General features: G+C 54.5%; 1 protein-coding gene across 1 annotated transcript in view; it reads left to right on the top strand.

Moving 5' to 3' along the window:
• FANK1 (fibronectin type III and ankyrin repeat domains 1) overlaps nt 1–22,290 on the top strand; it is a 56,415-nt gene that overhangs the window by 30,512 nt on the left and 3,613 nt on the right. The window contains exons 2-6 of the mRNA XM_037496299.2: nt 8,116–8,293; nt 10,625–10,749; nt 15,745–15,826; nt 16,764–16,838; nt 17,412–17,477. Of these exons, the coding sequence (XP_037352196.1) occupies nt 8,116–8,293; nt 10,625–10,749; nt 15,745–15,826; nt 16,764–16,838; nt 17,412–17,477 (526 nt within the window). The remainder of the gene's footprint in view (nt 1–8,115; nt 8,294–10,624; nt 10,750–15,744; nt 15,827–16,763; nt 16,839–17,411; nt 17,478–22,290) is intronic.

Genomic DNA, 22,290 nt, shown 5'->3' with positions numbered 1-22,290 from the left:
GTGAATCCTCTCACCACCACCCCACCACCCCCACCCCACACTTCTGGTCTACACCCCAGTTCTTGTATGCATAAATAAATCTTTTTAAAAAATCAAAGAACAGAGAAGGTTAGGAAAAGGGGCTTTGGCAGGACGGGGAACAGACAAGGTAGTTGAGGGAAATTCGAGACGATGACCCCTGTGGAATCACTCTTTGTACCGTGCAATATGCTGAAAGCTCTAGGACCCCAAGGGTTTGGTGTCAGCCTGCTCCGTTCCACTGTGCAAATAAGAGAGATCCGCGCAGCCCAGGTGATCTGTGTCACAACCTGAGTTGAGTTCATTGCTAGCACATTCCACAGACGGCAACAACCTCTGAGTCAGGCATGTGGCGTCCTCTGGGGTGGACACGCGGGAACAGGCGACACGTGTGGGGATGGGGGGCTCTGCTGCAGAACTTCTGGAAGCCCCTCCGAAGGGGCTGTTTCTCGCCCCCGTGGCAAAACAGTCAGCAGTTGAATTACTGATCCGTATTGACAGCTGCAGCGTAAACTATGTCAAGCTCTATTGTATGTGGAGGAACTAATCTTTCATGGTTAAATTAATCGTAACATGTTTTAAGGAATTATAAAACAATCTCATGAATACTTGAATCATGTGAGATCAGCTCAAAGCAAACACGTGCTGAGTAGTGCCGGGGCGGAAAGCGACCGAACCTCCGCTCACTCGCCTCCGGGAGCTCGGTGTCTAGGTGCAAGTTGACGATGGAGTGTGACTGTCTCAGGCGGAGGACCCCTGTGGGGTTCTGAATTGAAGCTGAGCCACCTTTCTGTGGCACGTGAGGATCGCGGTGACGTACACGGGGCCGAGATACCCGCTCGCTCGGGCGCTGGCCGAGACGGTAGGGGCAGAGCAGCGGCCAAGGTGCAGCGCCTTGTTCTGTTTCATTAAGCAGTTCAGGCATAAAATCAATACCATGATCTTCACTGGCTGCCACCCAGCTTGAGAAACAAAATGTCCCCGAGGCAATTATTTTTCTGCTGTCCCTTCTCCCCCACCTCCTCTTGATAGCCTTTGATTTGATCAAACTTCATGAAAACGGTTTCATTCCGTATGTACGGATTGTGTGATCCAGCCTCCCCCCCCCCGCCAGATTTATTCACCCACATTTATTTAGAGCCATTTAATTTCAAGTGCTGCCCAGTCTCCCAAGGTGTGATCGCGTCCTCACGATCCGCCTGACCCCCTCATGCCGACCACTGAGGGTCTCAGTTTTCCCCAAGCGTGAGTTGCCGTGGACATTCCTGCCACGCAGGGACTGCGGCTGGGGCGGAACTGCTGGAGTTGAGAGAATCCTTCCTGAACTTTCTTTCTCCGCGTCCATCTGCTGGCCAAAAAGCTTTCCCGGTTCAGACGTCCACCCGGGCATCTTGCACCATCTCCCTCCTCTCTCATGGGCGGACTTAGATTGATGACCATGAAACCTCATCACGTCGACCCGACTGTCCCGATTCTCAGCGCAGTGGGTGCATTTCACTGCCCTGCTGCTTCTGCACAGTTGTTCCTGGGGACACAAAGCAGGTGTCCCACAAATGTGCTGAATGGAGGGGTGTAAATTTTGATTTTTGCACAGTTGGTTGGTCCCACCCTCTACTAGCATCGTTTTCTAGAAGGTCTGTCATCTAAGCCAGTGCATTTTGAGTATTCCCCTATTCTACTGTTAGAACCGCCTGCCATTTTCACTGTAAGTGGATTTTAAGCCTCAGAGGCGTTCTCCGTGTTAGGGTTAGGAGAGCAGAAATAGCAATTTGACTTTTCATACCTGCTCATGAAAGACGCTGCCATTTTGCAGGAATCCACTGTTGGTTCCCACAGAGACTCCGGGGGTGGGGGCATGGGTGCCGGTGCTGTCGATGGGCTGGGTTCTGGTGTCCAGCGATTAAGGAATAGTCACGACACTGCAGCTGGAAGATTTGCAAGCTCAGGTTTTCTGCAAGGAAGTCTCCTGACAGCAGGAGGGGCCCCACGGGAGGAGCCCGTTACCGAGGGAGGTAGGCGCCCTTTCTATATGTGCTTTTGGGGGCCCTCCACCACTCTCAAAAGCCCCCAGGGGCTTTTTTCTACCTTGGGGTACTTTTCCACTGCCCTACTCTGCCTCATTGTCCCCTTTTGGCACCCAGAGTTGTGTTCTTTCCCCACCTCTCCTGGGGCTGCCAGCTCTGGGACTGTCAGCCTCTGCCCCCCGCCCCTTTGCCTCACCAGAGACCTGGCCGGAGCCTCTGCTGCCCGCAGCCGGGACTGGAGCCCTGAACAAGCTGCTTTCCCTCTCCGAGCTCAGTCTCTCCCTCTGCCTTCCTCATCTGTACGTTTAGCGCCTGGGCCACTCACGAGGGTCCGGCCCAGGGCCTGGCGCAGAGCGGGCCCCGCGGCGGGGAAGTTACTGTGAGTAGGTCCAAGAAGAAGCTCAGACGGTGCTTCCTGTCCGCCTCCAGCACGACGTGGGTTCCAAGCAGGGTTTTCAGTAGCAAAAAGCAGAAAACAGGTGAACACTGGGAAAGCTCAACCACTCCTCTGTTTTTATTTTAAAAATAAAAGCCCCTAATGTATTTGAAATCATCTTACAATTATTTATCACGTCGTTTTTGGGGGCAGTAACCTGAGAGGGAGGCAGCAGAGCCGGCAGGGGAGCGGGCCAGGCTCAAGGTTCTTGCTCCAGGAGGTTGTGTTTATTTTTTGTTAGTTTACTGTTAATTTTTTATTTTTTGGGTAATCTTTGATTTCTGCCCTTGAAGAGCTTGTTCGCAAAGTAGACGGAAGCAGTTCATTTTATATAATTTTTTTTTTTTTTTTTTTAAGATAGGGCTGCTTGGGAGCCTGAACAGAAGAATGTCTGCAAAGTAACTGAGCATGGTGTGTTGTCTGCCACAGGCTCTGCTGGGCTCATTCCCAGGACCCCCAGATCTCACTTTGTTGCCCCCCCCACATCAGCAGAAGCCTCCCTAGAGGTCCCCCCTGCACCTGCCTCCACACCCCAGGGGTGTGTGCCTCTGCGGGCCCTCAGGCAGCATCTTTCTTAGATCACTGAGAAAGAAGCAACCTGGGCCAGCGCTGGAAGAATCCACGCTCTCTGGGGACCTGCCCCCTGGGTCGCTCAGCTCGCAGTGCGGTTTCTAAGAGCCCGTCCTGGACATTACGTGGGGACCTCGTGGATGTGTTTGGTGTCCAGGTTCCCTCGTCCTTCCCCACCTTGGTCTCGCTGAGCCCTGGGGACACAAAGCAGGTGTCCCACAAATGTGCTGAATGGAGGGGTGTAAAGTAAACGCGCTCCTTTGGGAATAAATGTGATGTGGCTCATCCGCCGGCTTCCCTAAAGGGAGCCACAGTGTACACGGGGCGGCCCGGGCGCCGAGCTTCCTCGCCGACTCCTCCTGGTTTATTTTGATCATGCTTGTTGCTGTCTTGCCCGTGTAGGCTCAGGGGAGAAGAAACCAGGCTGGGGCTTACCTTAGCTCAATTTTGTTTTCATTAAGAATGAGTGAACATGTGCAATTTACATGTTGTTTGTTTCCTTATTTGATGCTCTCACAGCGTCAAAATTCACCTCCACGACAGTCATTACTTGGCCACTTGAATTGTCTCTCAATCCTTTTTCAGTCCTCCTGTCGCCGTGCACCTGTATGTGGTCACTCGTGACATTCCGTCTATCTGGGTAGTGTCCGTCTGTGCTCTTCCCTCAGCACTTAAGTCAGTCCAGATCCTTCCAGGTGGCTCTGCAGTGGCTGCCCTGTCCTGCACTGGCATGGCGTATCACGGTGCGCAGGACGCGCGCCCTCCCCATGGACGGCACCGCGGTGCGCAGGGCACGTGACCTGTCCTTGGCTGGCTAGAGCTCCTGCAGTTCTCGCCGCCGGGAGTGACAGGGGATTCTCCAGGTCTTGGCTTGCGGTGTCGTGTATGCAGGTGTGCACGTATGTGACCACAAGGGGGCAGTAGATCCCGCGCAGTGAGGCCAAGGACATGGCTCTGGAGTCCGGCACGCGGGGTTTGAATCCCTGATCTGCAGCTACCCGGGCTCCCCCGCTGGCAAGCTGCCGGACCTTGTGCCAGGGCCTGTCTGTAAAATGGGTGACATTCTGGTCCTTCACAAAGTGTCTGTAACGATTATTATTTTTTTTTTAATCTTAAATTTTATTTTTATATTCCCCCATACAATTGCAAACGCCCCATTCTGACCCCAATCCTTCCCCTCCCGCCCCCCACCCCCCAAAAAGTGTCTCTGGTTCATAGTTTTTTGTTGATTTTGATTTTCACTTTCTTATATTCATTTTCCTGGTCCCTTATTTAAGTTTTCTAGATTCCTGCTATGAGTGAGACCATCCGGTATTTTTCTTTTTCTTTTTGGCTTATTTCGCTGAGCATGATCCCTTCCAGCGCCATCCATGTTGCTGCAAATTGCATGTGTTTATCTTAACGATTAAATGACAGGCGGATTGCTCAGGATGCCGTCGGGTGCAACACCCAGTCTCCCAGCGTTCAGCAAAGGAACCGGCCTGGCGAGGGGAGCGCAGCTGAAACAGCCACTGGCCACATCCTGCCTATGAGTGGTGGAGCTGGGTGCCGGGAGCGCGGGCACGCACCACGCAGCTTTGCAGATCCACTATCCACACTTTGCTTATGTTTAAAATTTCTTAGTAAGTGGAAGTATACACTATACAAAAACATTTTAGCTTTTACATTTATTTTTTCATTTTGGAAGATTTTCTTTGGGCCCGTTTGTAGGTGGGGACTGGTTTCTAGGTGTGGGTATTTTAAAGTTATTTGTCAAACACTGCCACCGCCCTGGTGAAGGCTTGTTGAGCACCTGGAGCTGCCCAGCCGTGGCCTGTCCACCTGTGGTCTGTCCACTGTGGCTTGCGGCAAGCCCGTTTCTTCTCAGTCTGAAGAGCACCTTCCCATTCAGTTTTATAGTTGCCTCACAATTAATTTCACTTTCTTTGGTTAGTAGAAATGGAGCAATTGCGTCTCCTGGTGGTTATCGCCACGTCCGACCTTGGTCCTTTCGTCTACGAGGCTTTACAGGATTCTGTGTCGTGCACACAGGGGTGACGGCACCACACACTCGTCTGCGTCTCACTCTGTTTTCAGGTGGAAGGAGAAACTGTCGTCACCACGTGACAGTTACGATATTTTGCTTGAAAAATTCCTATTTCGATACGTATTGATGACAAGCATTTTCTGACACCTGTAAGGCCCGGGACGCGGGCTGATTGTCCGCGTCACGCTGACGTGGGTTTGTTTCCACTCGTGGTTGCATTAGACGGGACAAGGCGCCGCTCCCAGGTGACGGCCACCGCTGTCCTCCAGTGTCCCCACAGCATGTGGCCTCTTGGTCATGGGCCGTCGGCCACTAGAGGCCAGGCTGCAGGTGTCCCTGCCACTGAACTTTGACCTCGGTCGGTTTGCAGGTGTGTTTGAGAGGACAGGACCCGTGATTCTGACCTTCTGTGTTCTGCTTTGCTACGAGCATCCGCCGCGGCATCCTGTCCAGCTGTCCCCGCCTTCCTCGACCTGGTCGTGACGGCTCCGTCCAGCACACGTGCCATCACAGGTGCCCCTGCAGGATTTGAAAGGCAGGCAGCGGCAGCCTGGGACGCTGAGCAATCTGCTGCTTTAGTGACTCAGCTTTTGCGTCTCCTCCTGCGGGGTTGGTACATTTCTGTTGTGTGATATGATTGCAACCTCTATCTTAAAAAATTTCGAAGGCTAAGCCCTAATATTTTAGAGTGGTTTGCTACTTCTTTGTCATATTCTGTGTTTAAGCCTATAATTTGTAAATGACAGCTTTTAAGAACGGGGATCTGGCGCGCTGGAGAGCCCATGTTTTATGCCATCTCTGTCTCCATGGGGACTGAACAGTGACAGTGTCTCAGACCCATATTTCATGTTCATGTTATTTATTGCTTGACAAATGGCAACAGGGGCATAAAATTGTTTTATTTGTCAGATTTGCATAAGAAGTTTCTTACAAAAAGCTTTTATGGCACACAGCACATCCATAAATTCTGACATAATTGTCCTTTGAGGTGGGCCTTGTAGTTTCGTTGTTGCTGTTTTTCCTTCTTTGGAAAACTTTTAACAGTAGAAAGCGCCTGCCAATTATTTAAAGGAACCGTGCAAAATTAAGAGAATTTTCTTTTTGTCCGTAATCTTTAGGAAAGTTAGATGTTGTATCTGAGAGCCCGCGACTGGCTTCCTTTGGATGATGATTATCAGGCCTAACGCAAGCAAGCAAAGCACTTTTTCGGAGGTATACTTGGGAAAAAACAGAGTTCTAGAACTTCTGTATAAAAATCAACATCTGAATTGTTTATGAATATGCGCTTATGGGTATGTTTGTACTTTTTATAAAACTTCTGAATGCAATTCCCAAAATAGTTCTTCTGCTTACCTAAGATAAAAACAAGTGTGGCTAGAAACGCCGTCGTTAATAAATTAATAGCAGAGGGCCTCCCCTGGTGGCGCAGTGGTTGAGCGCTGGGCTGCGAAGCTGCCCGCAGGCTCTCCAGCGCCAGTTTGATCCCCAGCTGCCAGCGAGGGTCCCACATGGCGCGCAGACCACTCCTGCCGCCCGCCGCTCCCCTCAGCAGTGTCCTTCGGTCCTTCTGCCTGCTCTGCTCCCCGCTCTGGCTCTGGTGAATTCTCTCACCCTCCCGCGCTTCTGACTGTACCCAGTGCTTGTATAAATAAATAAATAAATCTTTTAAAAAAAAAAAAAATAGCAGAGATGTCAGCTTTTGAGTTTTTCTAAACATGGACTTGGGAAAGGAGTTTTACTAGTCACAGCAGTAGGCCAAACCTGGGGTAGCGCGGGGCCGGCGCTGTGGTCCAGGATGCACTCATGACCCCTCTCCCCACTTCAACTCCTAGGCCAGGTGACTTTGGACTAGAAACACCAGTGACTCCCACTTCCATGGAGGGGGATTCGTGCGCTGAACTAGGTGGAGTGTGCCCGGCTGTGCCCGTGCCATCTTCACAGAAATTCCAAGCCTGCATTTTTCTTCGCATCTCGATTTTGCTTCAACAGTATCTTCTGGAAATCCTTCCAAGACATCTGGAATAGTCTCATCCATTTTTAAAAGTCTGCCTACTCTTGATTATTCTATGCTGTAGGCCGATGATTTATCTGATGGTTCCCTTAGTGGGTCAGCGTCTGTCCTTATAAGCTGCTGGGAGCTGTAGCAGTTGGGGTGCTCACATGCGCGTCCCCATGCGCCTGCACGCTGGTGTCTCTGGGAGAGACTGGCAGGAGGGCAAGCCTGGAGAGGCCGGTAGATGCATTGCTTTCAAGAAAAGGCAGAATTCGCTTTCTCCCTCCACCAGTGTGTGCGTGTCCTCTCCCTTCAATGTCTCGGCCAATAGCTAATCTTTTCACTTGTCCCTCTGGAAAGGGAGTCACATCTCGCAGTAGCCGTAGGCTAGACCACTCGGGACACGGTGTCATTTCGGCTCTCTGGGGGCTGTGGGTTTTGACTCCCGTGTGCACTGCTCGTGTTTGCTGGTTGGGGACCAGCCTCCAGGTTTTCCCTTGGTGCACATGGACCCTCATCAGCACTGTCATCTGGGCTGCAGATATTTGGAGCAGAGATGCCCTTTGTCTCTAAGCTGCGTCCATCGGTGGTTCACGGAAGGTTCTCGTGTCTGTGGGGTTTCTTCCGCTCAGAGACCCGTCTGATTGGTCTGACAGGTTACACAACCTCTCGGAACCTTTGCGAGAGGTGGATTTGACGAGGTTCCTGGCAGGCCGTGGTGTTCACAGGTGTGGGCTGGGCCTGCAGACCCCACCTGGGGCCCTGATCCTTGAATGCTTCCCCACCCATGGGCCACCCCCCTCAGCCATGAGTGAAGGGTGATGCTGCTGGGCACGGTGCAACCGCGTGTGAGGGCTGGGGCAGCTCACATCAGCCGAGTGTCCCATCGCTGGGCTTCTCAGAGGTCCACGTTGGGGAGCGAGAGGGCGTGGTTGCCTGGCGTGTGGAAGACAGCTTGGTGGTGGGCGAGCAGCTGTCATGCGCTCAGCTCATCTCCTTCCTGGAATGGAAGTCTTGAAACCCTCTATCTTTTTTTTTTTTTTTAAAGATATCGAACCTTCCTCCAAGCCTCACCCGCCTGTCGTGGGCAAAGTGACTCATCACAGCATCGAATTGTACTGGGATCTGGACAAGAAAGCCAAGCGCCAGGGGCCTCAGGAGCAGTGGTTCCGGTTCGCCATCGAGGAAGAAGACCCCAAAATGCACACTTTCGGCATCATTTACACGTAAGTGCGGCACTGAGTCGCTGAACCTCGCGCTTTGATTTCCTGATTAGCTGTGATGGTTTCTATTGTCTCGAAGAAGACGCGTTCTTGAAATTCAAGGAAAGAGTGAGTCAGTGCATGTGCATGCTGCTCCTTAGGAATGATAATAACTTTGAAAAATAAGCATTAGCAGCAACTTGGGGAGGAAACCACCTTACGATCGAGAGCGCCTTAGGTGTCTGAAATAGTCTAATGGCGTATTGAGAAAAATCCACACCGAAGAGACAGAATTGACAGATGAAATTCAGCGAGGTTCCCGTCAGGCTGCACTGCTCACAGGCGTGGCTGGGGCCCCGCAGACCCCACCCGGGGCCCCTGATGCTTGGGCTCTCCCCACCCATGGGCCACCCCTCTTAGCCTCAACCAGCTGCTCCCACACCGGGTCTGTCTCGTGGCCTTTCCCTGGAAATTGTCCGGTTTCCACGCGACTGGTTCCGTCGGCCCCTGCAGACATCAGGCCGAGTGCTCCCGCCTGCAGAGGCCCTCAGTGGGAGCCGCGTGCCCGGGGTGGGGTGGGGGGCACGAGGGCTCGGCCGCTGCCTGAAAGGACATCCCTAAGATATGACAGATGTTCTTTGAACCAAAGAAAAATTGCATTATCCAAAACGTGCTCGCCATAGGAAAATAATTCCTGGCCTGGCTGATCAAAGCTGTGGTTTTAACCATGTCACATGTTTCTCTGTTGACGCGTTTCCACCCGCCAGCCTGCACGAGGGGGACGTCAGAGCAGGTCTGTGGAGGAGGAGGGCGTGTGGCTGTCCTGGGCAACCCTTCCCTCCCCCCTGAGTGTCCCCTCTACGGGGCGGCCAGGTGGAGAGTGGCCGCGAGCACCAGCCCCGCACGTGTCCCCTGGGTGGTGGCATCTCCCTGCCCTGCGTTCTCCCGCCCTGGGGGTGCGCTTGGACCGGCCTGGCCTGGCTGGGGTGGAGAAACGCCTGTGGTCCCTCGCAGAAGCAGCCGCGCACCCTGGACACTAGGTGGCAGGATGGGACTGTCCATCCCGACCTCGTCTGCTTCCTCCTGTCAGCTTCTCTAGGAAGCGTTGACGCTAGCTGAGCCTCTCTGTATAGAAGCGTTTCTCTGGAACATCTGACCTTGGGGGTGTGGATTTCCCGTCTCCTCCTGACCTAGTGTCCATCCACGTCGGCCACCAGCCAGTCTGGAATTGATGTCCTGCTGCTCTGGGCTCCCTCCTCAGCGCCAGTGGCCTGGTTTTGTGGGCTCAGCCCCTTTGATCCCCCCGTTAACCTGCTGTGTCTCCTTACAGGGGCGCCGACTAACGCCATCTGCTCACTAGTGCGCCGCTGCCCCAGGGCCCCGACCCAGCACACCGGCAAGAGCATGGGTGGGGCGTCCCCGGTCCTGCCCCTGCCCCTTCTCGCCCTCTGTCTGCAGCTCCTTGCCCGCTGGCCTTTCCTCTGCCCTCGTCTTCAGCGGTTCCCTGTGGCTTGGAGGACGAAGGTCAGGCTCCTTAGACTCTGCTCAGGCTCCGTGCTCGGAGGCTCCATGTCCTCCAGCCCCACACGGCCTTGCCCTGCCTTGTCTGCGGAGGGCCCTGCAGGCGGCTGGGAAGTGGTCACTTCACGCCGAGAGCCCAGCCTTCAGCAGGGCACTGTCCGGGGCCTTCGTGGCCCTCCCTGCAACAGAGTCACTGCTTGTCTGACGGGGAGTTCAGGACGGGGATCTGGGAGGTCGTCTGGGTTTCTCAGAGGAACCAGAGGCTGCTCTTCCAGCTGCCGCCCGGGCTGCTCTCCAGCCTCGCCCGTGGGTGGCTGCTGCTGGGCTGTGAGGGTGGGCGTGGCCGTTTAATCGTTGGGTTGGCATCAGATGCCCACCCGGCCCAGGGCTGGAGCCGTGTTGTCAGGGGACTTGAACCAGCCACGGGCTGGCTCGGCACCGTCGCGCGCCCGCCAACTCTTGGCCGCGCCTGGCGGGAAGGGGCCCTGCGGAGCTGAGCTGCGTGGAATGAGAGGGATGGACTGAATACATGTTTAGGTTGCATGTGAGCCCCAGAGAGTGCGTCTGGCCTCAGGAGAGCTCTGCCGAGGAGGAAAGAAAATTGTAGGACAGAAAATGGAGGGGCAGTGGCCGGGGAGGCCTGAGGTGCAGGGGAGTCCACGGGGGAGGCGGGGCTGGCGGGAGGTGAAGCTGGGGGAGGCCTCCGAGGGGGACAGCAGAGGCGTGACCACCCCAGCCAAGGCCAGCCCCGGACTGGAGACGGATGTCGCGTCCCCCCGCTCTTCCGCTGCCTGGTGTGGGGGTGTCGGTAGCTCACTGGTGTCCCGTCTCCAGGGGGTACGCGACCAAGCACGTGGTGGAGGGCCTGGAGCCACGGACTCCGTACCGGTTTCGACTGAAGGTCACCAGCCCCTCCGGAGAATTCGACTACAGCCCCGTGGTGGCCGTGTCCACGACCAGTGAGTATGGCCTTACGGGCGCCGCTGCGGAGGACAAGAGGGGGCGAGTCGACGCTGCCCTTGGGGGGCTTCCCTGGAAAGCAGAGACGACCGTTTCTTCCAGACAGTGATGATGTTGCTCCCCAGGGGACCTGGCAGGGGCCTGCTTGCCCTCGGCAAGCGGGGGCTGTTCGCTGTGCCGGGACCGCCCTGCCCCGCGTCCCCTCTCCTTGGGAGCCGGGGGGCACGGGTGCAGGCTGAGCACTCGCCCCTCCTGGAGCCGGGGGCTGCCTGGGGTCCTCAGGAGCTGGACCAGGTCTCGCCACGCTCTGTCTGCCTGGACGCCCCCACGTGCGCGTCTTGGTCCTGGGGCTGCTGTGGGGCAGGCAGGACCCTCTGCCGCCCGGGTGAGGGGGGGGCGTGCATCTGCTTGGACGTGGGGGCTCGAGGCTACCGCCCCAACCCACTCCCTTTGCCCAGGTCAGGTTCAGGGGTGCAGCTACTTCTTGCGATCATGGTGGAGGCATGTGAGGCAAAGATTAGCATGGGCGGAGCTGTGCTTCCGGCCCACAGAGGTCTTGCCTTTGTGAGTCAAGCGCTGTCCGGCGCGGCGTAGCTTTGACCGGCACATGTATTTCTTGTGGCTTTCAGCTGTGTCCGTGAAGCATTGATTCATGGGAGCCTGGGTGCGGGATACAGATGATTTGGATCTAGAGTTAGCCTGGAGTGTCTACACCCTAGCACATCCCCTGCATCTCGCTGGACACGATTTGGCTCTGAAAGGGGGTCAGCTGCTGTGAGCTGGCAGAGGCTCCCCACTCAGTGGGCCGGCAGAGAATGAAAAGGCCCAGAGGCAGAACTCTGAGGAGGAGGGAGGCCGAGTTCCCGCCATGTCAGCTGGGAGACTGTCTCCTTCCCACAGTGGGGAGTCTGCCTGCACCAGCCAGGAGGGGCCAGCGGGGTGCAGTCCAACCCTGGGGCTGCCAGGGCCGAGCTCTTGACCTTGTCCGTGTGCGTGGATGGCGTTGGTGAGCCGCGTGGAGCTCAGCTGGGAAGGCAGAGGCCATCTTTGTAGGGACAGGGCTGTGCCTTCCCCTGCAGCTGCTTCCAGAGGCCACCAGGGTCCCCTGGTCTCCTGGGCCAGCGGGCCAAGGCATTTTCCACTGAAGTCTGTGACTTCCATGGGACACGGCCTCCTGTGGGGCCAGAGGCGCTGTGAGGCCCCTGTCTACCCAGAGCCTCTCCCTGCCAGTCACAGCAGGAGGCTCTGAGCCTCTGACCTGTCCCGAATGCTGAGGCCCCAGAGCTCTCCCTGCTGCCCCCTTAGGCTGTTGACACGTTTATGGTACCCAAAGCAGACCCAAGCAAGGAGGCAGAGGATTCTACACAAAGAATTAAAACTGCAGCCTCATGCCAGAGAGGCGGGGCTGCTGCAGGGAGCGGTGATTTGCATGGGGCCTGCAAGTGTTTTAATGGATCACGAAAGCAAATATTTTGCTTGAAGAAAGGTGCTCGGCCTGTTTTTTCTTCCTGCCCAGGTAAAGTACACGAGATGCTTGCTTAAATGAGGCATGCAATTTTAATCAGCTGGGTTCTTAAAAAGAAAGAAAAACAGCTGCTGCTCATTAATTGGCAAATATCCTCTCCAATGCGCTCACCGCTTGTCGCTGCTCCTGATAGAGACCTGCACAGCCTAAGCCTGGGCCTGCGGCTCGCCACCCTCCCGGGCCCCTGAGCGGGCGCTTCCAGACTCCGCCCGGCCCTGGCCTGCTGCAAGGGCCCCGTGTGGGCCTGCCCAGTCCTTGTCGCTGCAAGACGGGGGTGAACATTAGAAAAAACACACCCACATGGGCAAGTCCTGCCTGTCACACTGCTGGAGGGTGACCCCTCAGCCAGCCCCATAATACCCTGCAGGATTTGGGGGCGGGCAGAGTAGAGTTCCCTCTCTGCTGCCTGACCCTGCCCATGTGGGGAGCGCGGCTGCCTGCGCCAGCACCAAGCAGCTCTTCACTTTTCTGTTTCTCTACCAAGTTCCTATAAATTGCACAGCTTTTCTGAGCCTCTGTGCAACCCCTTTTGGTGGGGTGGGGACCCTCCCTGCCTTTTTGCCTTCCTATTGGTGGCCCAGGAGGGGTGAATGAGTAATGCTGAGAAAGTGCTTTCAGATCCCAAATGAAGCTGCGGCTTCCTGTGGCTGAGCCAGCAGGCTGGGTGGTGAGCGCTGCTGTTGTCCCTGGGTCTTCCTCGGGATGCTCGTGGTCCTCAGAATAAGCTGTGAGGGCGCGAGTTACCTCTTGCAGGAGCTGCAGCACGTCATGTGTTTATCTGAATCACATCCTAACATCGAAACATCCGGGTCTTTGTGCCTCAGTTCCAGACTCCCAGCTGGAGGTGGAGTGACTGGGTCTCCCTGTGTCTCAGAGTGTCCCGATGGGGTGGCTAGAGTTGCCCCGTGGGGGAGCGGAGCCCCCACTGGGCTGGGCAGGGATGAAGGAGGGCGGTGCCTAGTGTCCTGGAGAGGTGACGGTGCCTAGGAAGCTGCTGGGGATCCCCCCTTTCATCTTGTAGGGATGGGCGGGGAGGTCAGATCTACTTATTTGAGGTGAATGCTTGGCTGGGAATTTAATCAGCACAAGCGCAGCCGGTGAGCGGCAGGCAGGTGCCTCGCTCCAGGGGGGCTGCAGCGCACGGGACCCCTCATGCCTGGATGACTCCGATCAACTCACTCGACCTTTCTGGGCCTCCGATTGTGGCCTGAGGAGACTCTGAAAAGCACAGTCACGTGCTGGATGCTAGGATGTGAGTCGGGGGTGTCAGATTTAAAGTGTGGTGGAAGTGAGGTGAGCTGCTTTGTCCTTCTAGATGATTCCATGCCAGGTACCTGTTTTCCTGTATTTTTGTGGCAGTGGGAACTTGACGGTCATGGACGTGCGGGCTGTTTGGGGGGTGACAGACCCTCCCCCAAGCAGCCCTCCCCCCTCCCCAGGAAGCAGGAGGGAGAGGAGCTTTCCCTTTGTCCCTGAGCCGTGCTGGGCCCCCCGAAAGGTCAGTGAGTCCACATTCCTCTAGCCCAGGGTTTCTCCACCTTGGTGCTTTGGACCATCAAAAATACCACTGGACGTTTCCAGTGTCCCCTGGGAGGGGATGCCCTGCCCCTCCCTGCTCCCGGGTGGCCCCTGGGCTGGACGAGCCCTCCCTGGGGGCGGGGTCCACGGCGGGCCTGGGCCTTTGACAGTTTATTATGATACTTTGATTTGCGGCTTTTGGTCTCAGCATGTGTGGGATGATGGAAAGGAAGCATCACGTGCTTCAAAAGCTTTCGGAGACTGGTGCGCTCTAGCAGGCGAAGCTGTTATTTCAAAACAATTTTGACTCGGCTGGCGTTTACTCTGCCCAGAGAAGCAGAAGGGTCTCGGCCAAGTCCCTTCGGTGGTGACCCCTTCCCGCCTCGCCCAGCGGGGCCCCGGGACACGGGCCCAGGGCTTCTCCCCAGGGACTGGGCAAAAGCAGGATCGGGGAATTTTTTTTTTCTTTTAGATTTTAGAGCTGGCGATTCCATCATTCTTTGTTAAGTTTTGTTCTTTAGTCATGTAAAATAAAACATGCCCAACATCAGAGGCTGGAACTACTGGCGCCTCTGTCCTGATCCCTCTTGATTCCTACCATGAACCCATCTTTCAGATTTGGATTTCAAAATACGCCTGACCTTGCTCCTGTAGCTCTTCAGCTCGCGCCTTGTGTGCAGAGTAAGGGTCCCGGGGTGTAAATGATGCTGCAGTGAGGAGCCAAGGGCCCTCCAGCCCCACCGCCCACCCACCCCTGCCCCCGTCCTCCCACCCCGCCCTGTCTCCCCCGCCTTCCTTCCTGCCTCCTCCTGCCCTTCCTTTCTGCAAAAGGGGGTGCGACTTCCCGTCTGGCGAGAGCTCTTTCTAAGGAGCCCAGGGGTGGGTGCGGCCCGGAGAAAGCCCGCGGTGCTGTGCAGGAAGACAGGGCGGCGGGCATGTCCTTTCAGCGTTCGGAATGAAGCTGTTCTGAACGTGGGTGCTTGGTGTGATGGTGAGAGAGGAGCGCGGGGTCAAGGCCCCTCTGGACCCCCAAGTGCCCAGCACAAGACCCGGCACGTCCCTTACTGAGTGAATAATTGTTGAACAAATGAAGGGGAGACCTGGGAGACGCCTACAGCCAGGGGCTGTAGCTCACAAGCCTCGGGGTCAGGAGGGTGTGGGGGCAGAGGAGGGGGGCTGCCCTCCGGGCCTGTGGGTGCCCTGCAGGCCCCACGGGCTGGCCAGGCAGGTGCTGTCCCAGCGCCTGCTGTGTGTCTCGTGGCACCCGCAGCATCGTCATGCACAAGATCAGCAAGTCGCAGTGTGGGGCAGATGAGCGTGGGGGCGCCAGTGCCGCCCGGTTCCCGCTCTCACCTCAGCTGTTTCCACCCTGGGGACCGGGGGCCCTTCCTCGGGGTTCATGCCCCGTCCGAGGGCCGCCTCCTTTCTGGCCCTTCCGGCTGTCTCTTTGCCACTTGGGTCCCGGCTCCTCTGTCCCCACAGGCCCCTGCCCGGCCTGTGCGCGACCCACTGGCCCCCCGCGCAGAGGGACAGGGCCGACCGGGCCGACGGGCGCGGCTTTCCCGGGGCGAGCCGACCTCGGGCTCGGAAATGCAGGAGCAGTTTGTCCTTTTATTGCTCGTTTGTGGCTCCAGCAGTCCAGTGACTGGCAAATAAAACCGCTCCGTGGGACAGGCCCGGAGCCTCTCCCACTGGTGAGAGATGTTTGTGAAGCCCGATGACATCGGGACGGTTATTCTCAAAGGTCAACATAGCTCGACTCAAGTGCCTCCCTAATGTGAAGACACCCCGAGTCTTCAGGGCCGGCCCAGAGCCGAGCTCCGCCCGCGTGGAGAGGCCCTTGCTGGGCCAGGGTGGGGGGCGCCAGGGGCACCTGCCACCCCAGGCCCTACGGGCGAGGCGGGGGCTCCTCCACTCTCTTGGGCGCCGACGCGTCCGTCTGCTTCCCCAGGAGAGCCCATCAGCAGCGAGCACTTCCACCGGGCGGTCAGCGTCCACGACGAGGATTTGCTGGTCCAGATACTGCAAGGAGGGTGAGCGGCGCCGCAGGCCTGTTTTCTCCTTCCCGCCGCCTCCCGACTGCGGGGGGAGGCGCAGGGCAGCGTTGTGCCCCCCGAATTCCCGTCCTTAGAGACAGGCTCCTGAACGATGCCGTGAGTCCTGCACACCCCGTCGGAGGGTCGTCCAGCCCCACGCGGGGGCCGGGCACGGTGGAGGTGCAATGACGTCGCAGAAGGGAGTCCCGAGTCCGGGCCTCGTGTTTGCTTCCCAGAAGGAGGTTCTGCCTCTTGCGCCTAGGGACGGACGTCGCCCCAGGGCCCGGGTCTATTTAACCGACGATGAAACGAAGGAGTCGCTCCATCGGTTCTTCCTGATTCAGAGGCTGGAGGACCCCTGGGACTCGGGCCAGCACGGGCGCTGCAGGGGCGCCGCAGGGGGGCAATGGAGCAGACGCCGTGGCTGGGCTTTTCCTAGGATCCACAGTCTGATCGCCTCTGGCGACAAGTCGTTGCCCAGTGGGGTGCTGTAGTCAGAGACAGCACCCACAAAAAGCCTGAGCTGCTGAGCTGACTGCCAGGGCTCCGCTGTGCTTGGGCCATGGTGCCCTGCGCCCCCTGGGGGAGGTGAGACTCAGAGGGAAGGTGGGGCGCCCGGCAGTGGGGCGCCTGCTCGGGGGCGTGGAGGTGCGGGTGTCCCCCCAGCGCTCTTCAGCGGGGTTGTCGTGCGTGCTGGTTTCGAGTCAAAGGCAGGGCCTGTTGGAAGTGAGCGGACAGCAGTTCCCTCCTTTCCTCTTGTGAATCCAGATCTTTAAAAATACCAGGTAGCGCGGCCTGAGACAATGAAAAGTCAATGGCCCAGGAGAAACTGGAATTTTCAGGAAATGTACTGTTTTAGCCACCTGCGCCCACAAGAGGGACAGGTGGGTGTGCAGGCCCTGCCGGGCGGGGTCACGGCTCTGTTTCTCCCCAGCAACATCCAGGTGGACGTCCCCAACAAGTTCGGCTTCACCGCGCTGATGGTCGCCGCCCAGAAGGGCTACACCAGGTGGGCACGGCTGCTGGCCCCGAGCCGCCGGCCATTCACGGCTCCCGGGGGCTCGCAGGGGGGTGGGAGGGGCCCTGGTGGAGCCTGGCTGCTTCTCTTTCCAAAACGGCACCCCAGAAGGCTGACCGAGCCCTCAGCTGTGCTGAAGTTACAGAAAGATGCGGGAGAGGAAACAAAAATGGGGAATCCTGTGGCCAGAAAGAGCGGCAACCACTTCATGGTACTTTTTGACCTATTTGGTATGTTGCTGGGAAAACTAGTTATTGGAATTTGAATTTCCTTTAAAAAAGAAAGGGTTGGGGTTTGTTGCTGGTGAGCAACCTTCCCTGGCTGCTTGGTTTAGGCGTCCTTTCTGCTGACACTCTGTGGGATGCAGTTCTCTGGAGATAAGCATCAATCTAAGTAGCTTATTTAGATATTTTATATATATATATATATATATATATATATATGTATAGGTGTTCTATATAATGTAAATATTAATCCTATTTTTATTTTAACTACTAAAATGCCATTTTGACAATAATGGAAACGAAGCCCCCTGACAGCTGCATTTGCCTTCGTGTCCTTTAGGCTGGTGAAAATCCTCGTTTCCAACGGCACAGACGTGAATCTGAAGAATGGAAGTGGCAAGGACAGGTGGGTGGGTGGTGGCACGGGCCCGGAAGGGTGCGTCTGTGCCCATAGGCTGCACGGCCATGCTTGTGCGAGGGTTTTTGATTTAACCCAACTGTCTGACCAGTTTCTCTCGACAGAACGGAGAGGTGAATTGGCCGCAAAGCAAAGGTGGTGATGACGAAAGTTGACTGTCGAAGGGCAGTCTGGGGGAATCTGATGCTATGTGCACCCCGTCCCTAGACCCGTGCCCAAGCCACCAGCTGCTCAGCCATGGCAGTTGCTAGAATAGTTGCTACCTGCTCTGGGCATTTGCTTCTAGGTACCGCGGTCCGTCCCTGGACCTCCCTTGAGGCTGTCACTGCATTTCTGCCTATTCTGCAAGTAAGCATCTTATGTCTCTAAAGACACAAACAGCTCTGACCAAAGAACTTCCCAGAAGTTCCAGGAAAAGTTGATAAAGAGAGCCTGACGGGGAACCCACATTTGGAGATGACAGAGTGTTTTTGAGAGAATGAAAGCAATCACTAATCTAGCAGTTAGGCCTAGTTAGCCAATTCAGTCGAATCAGGGACTTCACTGATTGGCGACAGGACAGGCCTGAACTGGGCACCTGGCCCCACGGTAAACAGAATGCAAAGGCTGTGCTCAGGGAGCCCCTCGCCACCCCTGCCCTGCGCAGGGGCTCTGCCCTGCCAGCCCCGCTCCGAGGAGCTGCTGAAACGACAGAGAAACTTCGGCTTCTCAGACCCCAGAGGGCCTCCTGCACCCTCTCCAGACGCTGTGCTGGGCGAGAGGTTAACTAGCAGTTGAAAAAATTACTTGTAAGTATAAAAATGTAGTTTTCTACTCCAGATGTTTGCAAAAGGAATAATGACAGTTTAGGGGCCTCCCTGGTGGCACAAGGGGTTAAGAACCGCACTATGAAGCTGTCCGCTGCCTCTGCAGCATGAGTTCAATCCCCAGCCAGGGAGCAACCCACATGGTGCAGCAGACCTCTGCTGCACCTCTCCTGTCTCCCCGCTGCTCCCCTCAGCAGTGGAGTTCAGAGATCCACCTGTTCTGCTCCCCACTCTGTCTCTGGTGAGTCCTCTCACACCCCGCATCTCTGGTCTGTACCCCAGCTCTTGTATGCATAAATAAATAAATCTTTAACAAAAAAAAAAAATAATGGCAGTTTGAAAAAAGAAAAACATTTAGAGGTAGGAAAAGGGAAGAATTAAAAGTAAGGTAGAAATTGATTAGTTCAAAAATATCATCAGAGTTGCCTCTTAAACATCCAGGCAGTAAAAAGGACCGAATTCTCGCAAGTCTGAGAGTAAATTAGAAGTTTCAAAGTGTGTAGCTGATGGTTCTAGAGGCCGTGTAAACCGGAGAGGAAGCAGCTGCTTCTGTAGCAGTAAATCTGACAAGTTTGTGGGTGTAGCTATTTTTATGACAAAATTTAAATCATCAAAATCAACCCAAGAAACATAAAATCTGAAATAACCAATATCCGCATAAGAAATGAGAACGTGTGTTACGGGGCCCCCCAGTCCAGTCGGGGGCTGGCTGTGCCACCAGCGAGCTTGCTTAGGGTCCCTGGAATCATTCTTGGTGCTGACAGTTCCCCTTGGAAAATCCGCAGCAATGTCCCCGCAGTCAAATCCTGATTCCTCTATGGTTGCGGGGAGAGTGCGCGGCTGTGGGCAGGTCACTAAAGCTCTCTGTACCTCAATTTCCCCATCTCACGCGAAGAGATAATACCAGTCCTGACAGACTCATGGGCACTTAATGAGTTTCATGTATCACGACACCTGGCACGCGGTGACAGCGAGTTCCATGTTATTTTATGATCGGCATTTTGGAAGGCTCATCAGCTTGGTAAGGGTTGAGAGGAGGCTTAAGAGACAGGGTTCATTTCTTGCAGAATCCAAGAGAACCAACTTTCAAATATTTGGACTTAAGGTGGAGGCTCAAGAAAGTGTACAGACATGAAGAAAGAAGAGATTATCTTAAAGAATGGCACTAGCCAGTCAGTAAATACAACGGGCGAAACAAACTAGCATAAAAAATAAAATATACAAGAAAACGTTAGAAACTTGTATTAAAAACCTATGAAAATGTACTGAGATAACAAAGATTTAAAAAATATATATGCCACAATGACAACGATTGAGTACAGTACTTTTTATTTTGTCCCAAGTTAATATACAGAATCAGTGTGGGCTTAACTGGAATTTTTCTTGGGAACCTGTCAAAATGATTTTGTAATTTGCCTGGAATAAGATATAGATGATAGCAGGTAATTAAACTTTCTTGAAGAAGAATGTGGATTTGCTTTGACAATTTTTAAAGCACCTTATCAAGTGATAGTGACCAAAGTAGAAGGATAATTGGGGAAAAGGAGAAAAGGAAGGAAAATGCAGTCTTGAAACAGACCCTCATATGCCCGAACCTCGCGTGTGGTCACGGGAAGAGGCACAGCGCTGAGGAAGATGTCGGAAGAACAGACTACTCGAAGGCAACAATTTAAGCTAAGTTCTGATCTGACAGCATGTACCCAAACAAATTCCAGATCAACTAGATGTAAGTGCAAAAAGAAAAACCAGAAAAAAAAAGGACCAGAAAATACAGTATGTGACTCTGATCTTACAATGGGAAAGACAAACGCATTGAAAGAAATCACCAAAGAAAAGATTGAGCAGTGACACATTTTTAATGACTTGATTCCACAGTTAAGGACATTCTGGGGAAATATTTGCCAACATAGTAAGGAAAATAGCTGGTCTCTTGAATAGGTAGAAGATACCTCCTTCCCCCCAAACCCCCGCCCCCCAAAAATCAAAACCAACTATACACTTGAAAAATAGCATTTTTTCCAAGAGCATTCATAGTAGAATACATTAAAAAAGTTGAAGGTGAAAAAGGTTTAGCCTTGTTAGTAATGAAGATTAGAAACTTTCAGGGATCATGCTTTGGTGGATTTGGAAGTTAATAGCAGGGGTGCGCCGCTGTGGCCCCACGGTGAAGGGGGTGAGTTAGATCCAGGGTTTCAGCTGGATTCAATTCCGGTGACGTTTGCGCAGGGACGCCTCAGCTGGTGCTGTGGCTTCGGTGGGGCACTTCCATCGGGGCCCACCGTGAGGGTGGTCTCCCCACAGCTGGCGACGGGGCTCGGTGAGTGGGTTAGGGTGTGGCCCTCGGCCTCCTTCGTAAGGAGAATTTCCCATAGCAATGAGGAAATAATGGGTGGGGTAGCCCTCTGGCCGCCGTGTGAGTGTCCCTCCTCACCGGCCTTCATCAACGTGCTCAGCCTCCCCCCGGGATCTGTCTGAATTGCCGCCTATTGAATTGGGAGTTGCGAAAATGGGATTTCTGAATTTCATGATTTATTTTTACTAGCTGTGGGGAAAAAAGACCTTTCCCTCATCAGCTGAGGATGCTACTTCTCCTGTAAAGACAGAGTAAATGTTTAACAATTTTCTTGAAATACCAACATTCAGAGTAAGGAGTTGGCTTGGTAGTTCCCTCAGATAGTGTCAAATGGGAATTGTGTTTCCCTTTCCTTTCAAATAGCATCACGGCTCTAGGTCACGCAATCACAGTGACTCTTCACTTTTAACACAGGTAAAACTCGCGCGCCACAAAATCTACTCCCTTAACATGTGCAACTGGCATTTCATTTTCCAGTACATTAACAAAGTTGCAGCTGTTTCTACTAATTCCAGAACATTCCATCCACTCGGAAGGAAGGAAGCCCTCTACCCATTAGCAGGCTCTCCCACGCCTTTCCCCCCAGCTCCTGGCATCCGCAGCCTGTTCGTGGACAGGACAGTTCACATAGACGCAGTCACAGCAGAAGTGGCTCGTGCGTCTGGCGTCTTGTATTTGACACAGCTTTTTTTTTTTTTTAAAGATTGATTTATTTATGCATACAAGAACTGGCATCCAGGCCAGAGTTGCGGGGGGTGAGAGGATTCACCAGGGACAGAGTGGGGAACAGAACAGGCAGACTGACTGAAGTACACTGCTGAGGGGAGCAGCGGGCGAGTCAGGCGAGGTCTGCTGCACCATGTGGGTTGCTCCCTGGCTGGGGATTGAACTCATGCTGCAGCGGCTGCAGGTAGCTTCATAGGTTGTGTCTTAACCCCTTGCACCACCAGGGAGGCCCTTGACACAGCTTTTTAAGGTTCATCCATGTGGCAGCCTGTGTTAGTGCCTGAGTCCTCAGTGTCAACCTGAGGCTTCAATTTTATTGATAGGTTCTTGGGAACTGCAGCTGAGCAAGAGATTGACTAACAGGAGCCAGGCCTGGAGTAGCATTGGTTTGTTCTTTGTCAATGAAATTTAATGTTTTTTTTTTAAATTTTTTTAAAGATTTATTTATTTATGCATACAAGAACTGGGGTCCAGGCCAGAGGTGTGGGGGAGGTGAGAGAATTCCCCAGAGACAGAGCCCGGAACAGAACAGGCAGATCGACTGAAACACACTGCGGAGGGGAGCAGCGGGGAGTCAGGAGAGGTCTGCTGCACCTTGTGGGTAGCTCCCTGGCCGGGGATCCAACTCGTGCTGCAGTGGCTGTGGACATCTTCATAGGTTGTGTCCCAACCCAACCCAACCCCTTGTGCCACCAGGGAGGCCCTAAATTTAGTTTTTCTTCTCAATGTTATCGTGAAATGATGTTGAACCAAACATTGTTGCTTGAGGAGCTGGCCTACTCCATTTCCATGGCTGAATAATAATCCAGGTGTGCTAGACCACGTTTTGTCTAGGTGTGTTTCCTATTGTCTCTAAGTCATTTTTAAGGCTTTCCCACTCCAATTAGGCTTCTCTTGGGTAAGCCTGGGAGGGTGA

The sequence above is a fragment of the Talpa occidentalis genome, unplaced genomic scaffold, assembly GCF_014898055.3.
Source record: "Talpa occidentalis isolate TD23 unplaced genomic scaffold, MPIMG_talOcc4v2.1 talOcc4.8, whole genome shotgun sequence".
Taxonomy (NCBI): Eukaryota; Metazoa; Chordata; class Mammalia; order Eulipotyphla; family Talpidae; genus Talpa; species Talpa occidentalis.
The sequence above is the reverse complement of the archived record's forward strand: the minus strand, read 5'-3'. Positions and strand labels throughout refer to the sequence as shown.